This window comes from Lygodium microphyllum, unplaced genomic scaffold (genome assembly GCF_053477565.2).
Source record: "Lygodium microphyllum isolate KBCC unplaced genomic scaffold, Lygodium_microphyllum_v1.1.10 scaffold_44, whole genome shotgun sequence".
NCBI lineage: Eukaryota > Viridiplantae > Streptophyta > Polypodiopsida > Schizaeales > Lygodiaceae > Lygodium > Lygodium microphyllum.
The window spans coordinates 878,191-890,972 of record NW_028229527.1 but is presented as its reverse complement, the minus strand read 5'-3'; the positions used below and the strand labels follow the sequence as shown (position 1 = coordinate 890,972).

General features: G+C 41.0%; 1 protein-coding gene across 5 annotated transcripts in view; it reads left to right on the top strand.

Annotated features, from left to right (window-relative positions):
- The window catches only part of LOC148008934 (uncharacterized), an 82,692-nt gene that overhangs the window by 53,458 nt on the left and 16,452 nt on the right, over positions 1-12,782 (top strand). For all 5 annotated transcript variants that reach the window (XM_087673890.1, XM_087673888.1, XM_087673887.1 and 2 more), the window contains 2 exons: positions 3,716-3,893; positions 4,079-4,118. In XM_087673890.1, coding sequence (XP_087530016.1) covers positions 3,716-3,893; positions 4,079-4,118 — 218 coding nt within the window. The remainder of the gene's footprint in view (positions 1-3,715; positions 3,894-4,078; positions 4,119-12,782) is intronic.

The window sequence follows — 12,782 nt, the reverse complement described above, 5'->3', positions numbered from 1 at the left end:
ATTAAGGGAACTCTATTGCTATTATGATTCTGATTAAAAAGGTACTACATTGACTTAACGCAACCTGTTTGCATAAGATGCTTGAGTCCCTTGACATATTGAATTTTTAGTATCATGTTATGGCAAGGAGGCAACTTTATTGCTCGTTTTCCCCTCAAAATCAGCAGTTGTGGAACAACAGCATGTGGACATTGAATTGCTACCCATGATTAGGAAGTGGTCTTGGGCCCTTCTAAAGGGAAAATCTCAGGCTGCCCTCATTCAACATATGTGAGACAAGATTGGGAAAAGGTCATGCCATGTCCAGTTGTTTGGTAGACCACCTTTAGATGGAATATGAAAAGTGTACATCGGAGTGCAAATTTTGATGAAACCATTGGCAATCCAAGAGCTTGTAAGGCTTAAATTTGTCTAGACGTGGCATGAAAGGTGTTGATGATGCAGTGGACATGTGCTTATTGCAATTGGTATGCATGATAAGTGCACCTGCATCAAATGAACATTGAAATATACAGACATAAGGATTGGAAAATGAAAGGAATCATTTTTCCAGTCTCCTTTTCCAAATGGAATTTCTTGCATTATGCTTTAACTGCTTACTGTAACTCCTACACAGGTGGATGAACTTGCTGATACTCTTAGACATATGACCGTTTGAAATGGTGGAAATGCAATGAAAGTTTTGAAATCATGGAAACTGTATCTGATTAAAATCTGGAAGCAAATGAGTTGCCTTCGAAACAAAAGGGATTTCTTTGATGTTTGAATTGGAGTGCTTTGTTGGATGAAATTATGCCGCGAATTTTCCCATTGTGTAAGATGCTCACATTTTGCAGACATAGGTCATAGGATGGAAGTATCAGTCAGAGCAGATGCATGCTAGGCTTCCTGCTGAAGAAGTTGTGAAAGAACTTAACTTGTTTGGCATATTGTTTTCTCGATTATCAGTGTCCCAGGCTCTTCAGTTGGATTAGATATTGGTGGCTTTGGGAAATATGGATAAGAGAGGAAGCTTGATTTACTTATGTGGCAGTTGCTATATTGTGATATGCATATTTCTCATATGGGGTATGCTTTACCACAGTTTCTGACATTTTTCAAATTGTGCTTGCTTCAAAGGACTATTACTTTGTACAATGGTGAATTAATGGATGATAATTGACAAAAAAATCAACCCATTTGGCAAGAGATATTATTTCTTCTCTTTGATCTTTAGCCGGAGCTGCCTCTTTAGAAGGCAGACTTAGGTAGCGAAGTATCTACATCACATGTAATGAGTTCATCTTTACTTAGAAATCCTTCCCTACTTCATATACTTCAAAAGGCCACATTATCACATGATCTTGGAGATGTACAAAGATTCCTGATCTCTTCATTAGGCTATTTGCTGGATTTCCAAGGTGCCATGGTGGACATGGTTGGTTCTTTGCACGGAATGAATTTTGGGCTCTATGGATTATCTGCACAACATGAAATTGTGCAACTTTTGTTTCTTCCCAGATCATTATCTGCATCTCTTTACAAGAACCTAGTTTCTTTGTATTTGAATGATTTTTTGATGTTGATTAGGCTGACACATCAGCTTTTAGGAAGTAAATCGTCCTGAAAGAAAGATTCTTCTCCTGGAATTGCTTGCTTTTTTCCCTTTCCCTTGAGACATGGTTGCAGGGAATAACCATTTTTGGGTCCTCTGTCCTTGTTCCCTATCCCTATATTGTGTTCCCATGCCTATTCAATGTGACTAAGAAGTCACATGGAATGGCAATTCATGGCCATTCCCCTTCCCCACTTTTCATCCCATGTGGCAAATTCTTGAGAATCACATACAGAGTTCACTAGGATAGGGGGTGCTAATTTCCAAAGCTTGAATTGTGGAGCAAGAGGCATGTGAACATGTCGATGTGATAGATACTGGCCATGCCACACATTTTTTTTTTCAAGTAAAATGTGGCTGATTATATTACTCAAAAAAACTGATTACAACAGAATGCTGTATCACCATCTGGGGCTGCCTGCCTGCATCATGAAGAACAGGTCCTGGCCGCCCCAGGTGCACATGAAGTGAAAATGGAGCTCCCGACGAGCTCGAGTCTAGCCCTGCACCTAGTCCCATCAGCCGCAGAGGGAGTGGATGATGGAGGTCCAGAGCTTTGCCAAAGCCGCCTATACTGAAAGCCTCTCCTCGTCAAAAACCTCCTGGCAATGCGCCTTCTAGATGTGCCATCCAGTAAGACTCCCTACGATCTCCCATACCTCTAAGTGGTCTGCTGTGGGCTCCAGTACCGGCCATGCCACACATGGCCTTATTAGGAGTGGGATTGTGGTATAGGAATGGCTAAAAGGGCAAGAGCCCCAATGTTGTGGTGGGCAACTGCCAACACTGTGGTGCCTGTGCCACTGCCACCAAAATGCAGCAGCTAATTGCTTGGAATGTTCATACACTACAAAGGTTGAAGCACATGAACTTTGAATTGCTTGGCCATACGAGTCTAGATAGGTTGTCTGTGCAACTACATGGTACATTTTCAGAGAGCTCTGGTAAATGCTCTTGGGTCCGCAATGGTTGGTTTGCTTTGCTTGTTTGTTCCACAGACCGACCTCCCGAACCCCTACAGCTAACTTGAACCCCTATCTTTTAATACTTTTTTTGGTAACCATCTCTTCAAGAAATAATCAATTTTGGTGACACGTTTAAGAAAACAGGAATGGATGCATGTTCCCACTGCACCTGATATCTATTTGTTGTCTGTCTTGAATAGAATACATTTGTACATCCCTTTCATTCAAGGGTGGTGGTCTGACCAAAGATGTGTGCCTGTGTGCATGTTTGTATCATTTATTCACAACCCATTGCACACTAGAAGACTGGCCAGAAAAATGCAAACAAGTAATGTGTGTGTTTGGTTTATGTTTTCTTTAAAGGAAATCTTTGTATTTATTGCTATCTGAAAGCCTTGTGATATGCAATTGAATAGACCTTAGTATCTCATCAGTGTGTGTGTTTTCATGGCTGTGACTGTTTAGATTGTTTGGCCACTCTATATGTCCATATGTTGATAATGGATATGATGTAGCTTTTCATTAAAAAAAAGGAAGCAGATAGTTTAAGTTCACACAGTAGCCCTTTGTTTAGGCAAATAAATATTTCCTGCTTGTGCAGGTAATGGGTCCAAGTGCATAACGAGCAGTCCTTAAGAAAAATGTTACAATGGCTCTTCTGTGCATAAGGCCACGTCCAATTTAGAGACCAGATAAAAATTTATATTCTAATTCAAAGAGTCATCAGTACAATGCATAACTATGCTTTGAGTTTAAAAACTACTATAGGAGTGTAAAATTCTTGTGTAAATGTTGTCTATACTAAGTCTCAGGTTCTATATTCTGAACTTATTCTGAAAACAGAACTGCATTGGTTGATACCTTCGTTTACAGCATCATCTCATCTGAGCTTCGTGTTACTTTTGGAAATTTTGATAACAAGGGAATACTGATATAGTCCAGCCGCCTTGCTAGCTCTGATACTGTCTGGGCATAGAGCATAGTCAAAGACAAAAGTCCCAATTGGCTCTCTTCCCAAAGGGAAATTTGGACCTGGGCTTATATTTCAAGCGAGAAAAGCCCAAATCGAAGGATAAAAAAGTTGCAGTGGAAATTGAACTTTTAAATGAATGATGTCCAAGATTGTGATAGTTGTTTTATGATGTCTTTTTGTCAGATTGGTACTTGACAGGGAGACTGGGAGACCAAAAGGTTATGGATTTTGTGAGTTCAGAGATGATGAGACAGCCTTGAGTGCACGACGGAATTTGCAAGGATATGAAATCAATGGACGACAACTGCGTGTTGATTTTGCTGAAAACGAGAAAGGAAGTGTAGATCGATACAGGGAACAGGTATAAAGAATGAGAGAACAATTTGGCTGTCTTTTTGGAACTGTTGAAATGTGCATTATTTGAAGGAAGCAACCCTTCAAAGATCAGTTAGTTCAAGGCATTCAAGGGAATTGTCATCTCTATGATTTCTGTTCCATGTTCATCATGCTCCTTTTTGTTTACTTCACGCTTGTTATGCTTTACAGGGGCGTGCAGGAGCAGGTGTGGGATTGGCACAACCTACTGGTATGGGACCAGCTTGTTACAGGATGAGTTAGGATCTGATTTAGATTGACATCTTCCTTGTTCTTACTCTTTTGGGAGCCTGAAATAGTTGGTAGAGAAGGGTGATATTTAGGACTCATTTTGATTCAGAGTTTGTTTCCTATTGAGCATTACATGAAAAATTAAAGACTTGTATTAGCAAGTAGAAAACTCTTGTTTAACAGATTAGGAAGACAGTTTTTGCATGATCAAACTGCCTGCTGCATGTTTTGAAAAGATGAGTTGTTTAGATTCTAGATGCTTGGAGATCAGGGAAAAAATGGGCTTTTGTGAACGTCCAATGTGGTTGACATACCCTGGATCAGTTGTTCTTGTTGTGTCAGTCTCATACGCCATTTTGGCCTTGAGTAGATATTGACATAACTTCCTTTCCTTCTCTTCCCTCCTCCCCTCTCTCTCTCTCATGAGGAGGGGAGCTGGACTGGCGGACAAAATGGTATGTAGCCTTGAGTACCCTGGGGTCTAGGTGTGCTCATATGTAGTTTGAGGAGCTAGATGGATGGTGCCTAGCTCAACTTGCTCTTAGGTGAAATGAAAATGTGATCCAATGTGCTTTGTCTTCGGACTGTCTTCGGACTAACAATGGGGTTATTAGCTAGTGCAATGGCACTGTAGTTGTCATAGAAGATCACAGTTAAAATGTTGCATGGAAACTGAAGCCAACAAGCTCCTCAAGCAGACCGCCTCTTTGGTGTCATCATAGAGAGCTTGATACTCGGTCTGAGAGTGGAGGTAGCCATTGTCTCTTACTTAGAGCTTGACCATATAATGGGAGGTTGTACTATGTAGGGAGAAAATGTAACCATTGTGAGAATGCCGGGTATCAAGATCTCTTGCACATTTAGAGTCAGTGTACTTGTGCAAATTCAAAACTTTATCATAGTGTAAGCAAAAAAAAACAAATATATCGAACATATCTCAATATATGCAAACAAGCAATCCGATGTGACATTTTTGGTGCATTGAAATATTGACTAAGTAGTGAAGTTGTGTATGCAAGATTTGACCTTATGCGTGCATGAGGATCCTTAGAAAGCTTCACGGTAGGATCAAGAGGAATGGCCACAGGCTATGTTTAATTTGTGCAATACTAATCCACTAACTGAAGAGCATATTTTTGCTAAGATATAAAGGTCTCATTTCCATGTCTATCTATCTCCATGCCTAGGAAATAGGATAAATGACCTAGTTTAGTCATCTTAAATGTTGGATAGAGCTTGAGCTTGATATCTATAATGTCACAAAACCAGGGCCCGTGATCAAAAGTTCAATAACATATAGCAAGATATAGCTAATTCCTTTTGAAGTAGTTTTGATATATAAGTTCAGATCATAATCTCTTCCAATGTGAAGAACCCTTCAAGGCATCTTCATATTGCTACACGGGTTCAAATTTGTGTACCGTCCATCCCACAAGTTCTTCCTAACCCTCCTTTGTCTTCTTTCATGGTTCCCTCATATCCCTTGAAACATCCTTGTAGGATTTACTTGCACACGAGATATGACATAAGCCATATTCAGGAATGTAAGGGACTGGACATGAGACTTGCCTCCTAGCCATAGAGCTAAACAAGCTCACCCTTGAGCATGGGAGCTAGTAGCATTGTAGGTCACGATCACGTCCCAAGGACTGGCATCCCATACCATGAGTCCACACCATCCGGGTATACGGATACATTGGCCAACATGCCTAGAGTCCAAGAGTGGTGATCACACAAGGAATGCGCACAATATGACTTTGAGTCCAATGAATAGGACTCAGTTGCCTAACCTCAAAGTGCCCTTAATATATTTACACTAATTCACTTCTTGACCACTTTGACTGATTTTGCTAGCACCCATTTGGATGTCCGAGGATCAAACATTTTCCCCCTTATGAATGGTTGCTGTTCTTAGCAATATCCTTAGGGTTGAAATGGAAAAAACAACTCTTCAATGAATGTACCAACTCCTAAGCAGCCTCCATCTCTAGGTGGTTTTTTGGCTTGACCTACTTGGCATAAATAGTCCAACGGGATCATTTAGTCCTAAGGTCGAGAACCAATTTAGGCTCGAGTGGCATATATCAAGCGCTGTCCTTGAGTTGTAGAACTTCCTTCATGAGAATAATTAGTTCACCTTGTTCCAATCGTTTGTTTGAATGACTAATGTGGAACATAGGGTGAACTTGGATTTCTGAAGGTAAATTCGGTTTGTAGGATATACTACTTATCTTCTTGATAAACTGAAAGGACCATAATACCTTGAAGAGAACTTGTAGCATTTGTTGGTAGTTATTGAATTAGAGTTCTTTGGGACTTTAAGGTAAACCCACATGCCCTCCTGGAGCTCTCGAGGAACATGATGTTTTTTAACATAAAACATGGCATGTTCTTGGGTCATTTTAATGCTTTCCTTTGCAATTGTTAATATTTTTTTATAGAAAGTCGACTATGGATTGCATTTTCACTTCCTTGAGCTTGACGACAATCGGTGGTTTTAGCTCATAACCATACATAAGTATAAATGAGCTATAACTAGTTGGCCGAATGCTTAGCACTATTATAAGCAAACTCAATTTGAAAAAGATAACACTCCCAATCAGATTGTCTACGGCAGATACATGCACGCAATATATCCTCCATAGTTTGATTTGGCCTTTCAATCTATTAATCGATCTTAGGTTACTCCAAGGACAACATGACCAATCTAGTTTCCAATTTTTGGAAAACTGCTTGTCAAAAATGGCTAGTCAACTTGGAATCTTAGTCACTAACCATTTATCAGTCAAACCATAAAGGAAGGATGTCCAATAAAGAGACTAGGCAACTCATGGCTTTTTATAGTTGTCTTTGTAGGAATGAATTGAGCCATTTTTGTCAATTGGTTGACCATAGCCCAGATTGCATCATGATCTTGGTTCGTAGGAGGTAATCCAACCACAACATTTATAGAAATGTTGCTCCACTTCTTATCAAGAATTTGGAAAGGATATACCATTCCCGCTTGTTTGTATCATTCAGCTTTATTAAGTTGACACTATCGGTATTTATACATATTAGACTCAACTATAATCTCGATGTGCGGGCGATAAAAGTAGTGAGGAACTGAGGCCAAAGTTTGTTGTATGCTAGGGTGTCCAGCACTTCGTGCATCATGATACTCGTACAAAATTTTCTTATAGATATCGTGATCACTCTGTCTTGTTTAGAAAGTAATCCATTATGAATGGGATACTTTTTTGCCATCTCTCTCTTAGTAGTGAGCTTTTGGGTGTTTGGCTCACTAAAGCTTCCTAGGGCTACTAGGTTTCTCTTGAACTACTTGCCAAATCTTACTGAAGTGAAGATCATTCTGGTAACGCCCTGAGAGAGAGAGAGAGAGAGAGAGAGAGAGAGAGAGAGAGAATTTTGGAGAGGACAAGCTATTAGCTTTGAGAATTTGACTAGGGGTGTAACCAATCTTCCTTCTTGGATAGGGTGGTAAATAATCTAATTAAGCACTATTTACAGCAATTAAGAAATTCACAAAACTGAAGTGCACACTTTATCATATAATCTTGGACAATGGACACCCTGTTGGCCCTAAAAATGGCGTCCCTTTCGGTATTTATTTAACTTAATTGAAGAAGTTGATGTACAATGGGATTCTTCCAATTTCTTTTGGTATTCCAACTCCCCTTGCTATCCAAAATGACTAGCAAGTCTTCAATTTGATTTGCCCCTTGATTCACGCAATCAATTGGTCTTCACCTGCTTTGATGGAGATGGAAAATGCCTTAAATTCAATGATTTGTTGGTCCCTCCACTTGAATAGGCTAAAAATCAGCTTTACCCCTATTGAATCCAAGCCTTGGAGCTTTCAAGTTCAGGCACGCTTCTCGAGGCTTTTGCTAAATCCTAATTTCTGCTGTGCAGATTAGGGTTTATAGCAGAGAAATTTAAAATTTCTCAGCCTCTAGTGATCTCAATGCTGTAATCTTTGGAGCAAGGCTATAGAAAAGTTGGGAGATGAGAGAGAATACTGAGAAGAGAGAAAATTCAGTTTTTCTTGGCAAAGAATTGAAGAAAATGTGTCATTTATTGCTGTTACCCTATCTCAACAGCTTGTAGATGCAAAGAACTGAAGAAAATTAGTCATTTACTGTTGCTTCCTTGTCTCAACAACTTGAAGATGCTGTGACCTGCTGTTGATTGGTCTTCTCCTAGCTCTGGCTGTTGAGAAACCCTTCACCCTTTACCCGCAGTTTGCGTTTTTGCGTTTTTGTGTTTTGCGTTTAGGGTTTGCATTTAGGATTTGCAACTTCAAAAAGGGGCGTCATCCTAGATTAACTTTACCTATTTGTAGGCCACTCTCTCATTCATTCCTTACGGTTGATTCATTCAGTCCATCACCTTTTCTCTCCAGTCTCTCCACTACCCTCACACCCCTTCAGGAGGACATTGCGGTTCGTGGTTCGTGGCTGTCTTTATCATCTTCCTTGTGCTATGATACCCTTGTTTCCTCGTATCACATTCACTCCATGATTCGGAACTTCATCATCCCATTCATCAGAGTTTCTCTCTCTTCTTTTCTCTTCTCCATGTTTATCGAGTTCACTCCATGTTCCTCCCCGCCAACCCTACTGTCTCGCTGGTATGTTATCTTTTGACATGGTATCAGAGCTGGATCTGGTCACCTAGCAGCAAAGATCCTCCACTCCAGTGAAGACAAAGACTGGTGGCGGGATGGCCATCTACTTCTCTTATTCTTGCGCTGTATCAACATCTCGTTTTTGCAGGTTTTAGGTGTTTTCAGCTTGCTGTCCACACCCCTTTCGTGGAGGACATCGTAGTCTTAGCTGTCCCTTGCTATTATCTACGATCTGGCGCCTATTTTCAACCTTCCACCCGTAGTTTGTAGTTGTTTACTGCAGAGCGACTGTTGCTGATCACTCTCCATTCAGAAAACAATCTCGTTTTTGCAGATTTTAGGTGTTTCAGCTTGCTGTCCACACCCCGTTCGTGAAAGACATTTCAGCCGAAGCTGTCCATTGCTGTCTCCATCAGTTGGCACCTGATTTTCAGCCCTCTTCACGTAGTTTGGAGTCTTTCTCTCTCCTCGCTTGCGTTTTTCTATTGGTTGCAGTCTCTTATTGCTGGTTACATCCTCCTCCCATTGGTAGCTCACTTCGAGCCCTTCCATTTTTCTCCCACCCCTTGAGGCGCACATTGTAGTTCGTGCTTCACACTGTTCACACACCCCTTGAGGCAGACATTGCGGTTCGTGGTTCCTGGTGGCTGACCTCTCCCTTTAGCAAGGCATATTGGTATCCATGGCTTCTTTACCAACAAATGACCAGACTACTGGGTGCTCCTACTGTGGCATCACCAGACACACCACCGATGCTTGCCGACTTCGACCTTTGCTCCCCACCCCCTCAGAGTATATGTGTCTTCCACCAGGCACTCCTTGTGCCACCTCTCCTTTTTGGGCCACAGAGATTGTTCTTTATCCGCTATCAGAGTACTATGCTCAAGGCAATAAGATGCATCCGATGCGCACTAAGTTCTTTCGAGCACATGGAGAATTGATTGACGCTACGACCTCCTGGAGATCGTCGCAATGCCAGCAACATTATTCTCCGACTTATTTTTAGGTACAGTGGCTTCCACGATCTACGGCTCTGCAGTCCACTCCATTGAGAGACAGTGATTGTTTGATATCGTCTCCCTGCTTGACTCCTTTCTCTTCTTCGGCTACCTAGTCCGCTCCATTGAGAGACAATGACTGTTGCCCACCTCTTGCTCATTCTGAGCCCCACCCTTTCCCACCCTCGACTACTCAGGTTCAAGAGGCTATCTCTAGGAGCTCTTTGGTACCCCAGATATCTTCTTGAGCATGACCGGCTGCATTTCCTTCGTCATCAGACATTTTAGAGTCTGTGATCCATGAGTTTTTGGATTCCCTATCTACTTGAGAGGGGAATTCAGAGGGGGATGTTATTTCTTTGCCCTCAGAGGGGGCATCTACTTCTTCTTTGACTTCAGCGGGGGCTCCTACACCTCCCACCTCAAAGGGGGAGCCTACTCCACATGAAGTTCTTCACTGATCCTCTACTTTCTTGGGGTCGCTGTCTTCAACCAGTCATCTCTTCTACTAATATCCAAGATCTTCAAGTACCACCTAGATCGGGACCTCGAAGGTTCAGCTTCGACTTGGTGACAAGGTCTTCGTATTCCTTCCAGCATGGATGCACCTCCTATGCATTGCATGTTTTCATAATCTTTGTACTAGGACGCTTGGGCAAGTGAACAAATTTTGGACGAGGGACACTGTCCAAGTGGCACATGTTGTAAGAGCATTCTTTAGCATGTAGTATTTCATCTCCATCTCACTCTTTTCTTGTTCCCCTTTTTGGGCGTGAGAGGGGGTGTTGAGAAACCCTTCGCTTGCAGTTTGCGTTTCTGCGTTTTGCGTTTTGCGTTTAGGGTTTGCAGCCCCAAAAATGGGCCGCCATCCTAGATTGACTCTACCTATTTATAGGCCACTCTCTCATTCATTCCTCACGGATGATTCATTCAGTCCGTCACCTCTTTCCTCCAGCCTCTCCATTACCCTCACACCCCTTCAGGAGGACATTGCGGTTTGTGATTCGTGGCTTTCTTCATCATCTTCCTTGTGCTACGACAGCCTTGTTCCCTTGTATCATATTCACTCCATGATTTGGAACTTCATCATTTCATTCATCGGAGTTTATTCTCTCTTATATTCTCTTCTCCATGTTTGCCGAGTTCACTCCGTGTTCCTCCCCGCCAACCCTACTGTCTCGTTGGTACGTCATCTTTTGACATTGGCTGCCTTAGAAGGTCCTCCAATGGCTGCAAATTATGCCTCTCTCCAGTCTTTCAAGACGTTTTTTAGTCTTGCATGGGCATTTTTGAGAAGTGACATCCCTTTGCAAATGGTTTTTCTAGCATTATTCATAATTAAAGATTAATTTTCAGTCTTTAAATATTGAAAATTAATCTAATAATTATTTTGGTGTCTTGAAAAAGAATTTGATTTGCCAATAATTAAATTGGCTAGGCAACTTATGTTCTGGAGTGTCTCTGCGCCATCTTTGACCATTAGATTGGCGTTAGGTACCATTAAATGCCTCTCTCCTAGTGTCACCAACTGACACTTATGGCCAAATGAATGACCTAGGCTAACATTTGGGACTAGATACTACCAAGTACTTGTGTTGCATAACTTATAGCAACTTTTGCCTTTGACATTCGTTGATTTTCTCGGATCCCAGGCTCGTAAATTTATTCTAATTGAGTTATATCTCACATGTGCAACATTTACTTAACGATGTGATTAAAAATTAATCCACGTGTTAAGTGAGGTATCAAAAATACATGTCCTCATGACAACACTCTCCCTTATAATCCTTGCAATCGTGCTCAATTGCATTGCCAATTGCATCAAAAGTAAAATAGTGGATTGGAATTTCCGCAAGGCATCATAGTTAACACAAACATTGCGCACTGTTGCTCAACCATTCCATATGCCGAGGACATGCTGAAAATTACTATCCAATCATAACGGATCATAAGACTCACAAACAATCTCAAAAACATTGCCAGATTGTCATGTGACATGTCTATTTCTCATGAGCTCAACTCATCTGGCAAAATCAAACCATAGCACAGTATAACCAAGCATAAACCATGGCTAAAACATCAATGGTATCATAATATATGCTGTTGTCCATGGAACCAAATGTAAACCATTGAAAACTAAGCATAATCTGATCATAAACTGATCACTTGCTAATTTGAGAACTGATCACAATCTACTGCAAATATGTCCCCAAACTGATCACAAACTCATTGCAAAGATTGACGAGCAATCAATGCAAAAACCGATCTCAAAAGTGACTATAAACGGTTCTGAAGTTGATAAAAAAACTAAGCTTAAAATGATTAGAATCTGTCTCAAAATTGAGGCAAAATTCGTGTTAAATTGACCATAAGCTGATACAAAAGTATAGTTCTAGTGCTTGGGTGAAGCTCATAGTCATTTGCATACATCTCATAGTGACTACTACACTAAGTATTGACCTCATGGAAAACATATTGTCAGCGTAGTACCTTGGATGCATGCTGAATATATCCGAGATCCACTACATATGAGAGTTGCACATAACTGAAGGAGTGGAAGTGCTACCTCACCCTTGAGCATCAGGCAATACTTTGGACCCTTGCTTTGCTGAACGTGACGTAGCCTGGCTCTAGTTGAAAGGCATCCAGGTAAAGTTGCAACAATTGAGGATGGTTTGCTAAGTCATCCTCTTCCATCCATTGGTAAATAATTTTGAAATTTCACCAAATATCTCTTGGAAACTTTACCTTTGACTTTTTTTTCCTGATGTGCCAAAATTTTCTCGGGTACCAAAATCTCATCTAGCTCCTCAATGTTAGGCTGAATTTAAGCAGACATATCCTTTGGCACATCACCATGAAAAGGCCTCAACAAACTGACATGAAAGATATTGTGTATCTGCCAATGTGTAGGTAATTTCAGCTGATATGCCACATTGCTGATTTTCTCCAACACCTAGAAGGGCTTGTAGTATCTCATACTCAACTTCGGATATAATCTTTCTCTTCCTTTCAT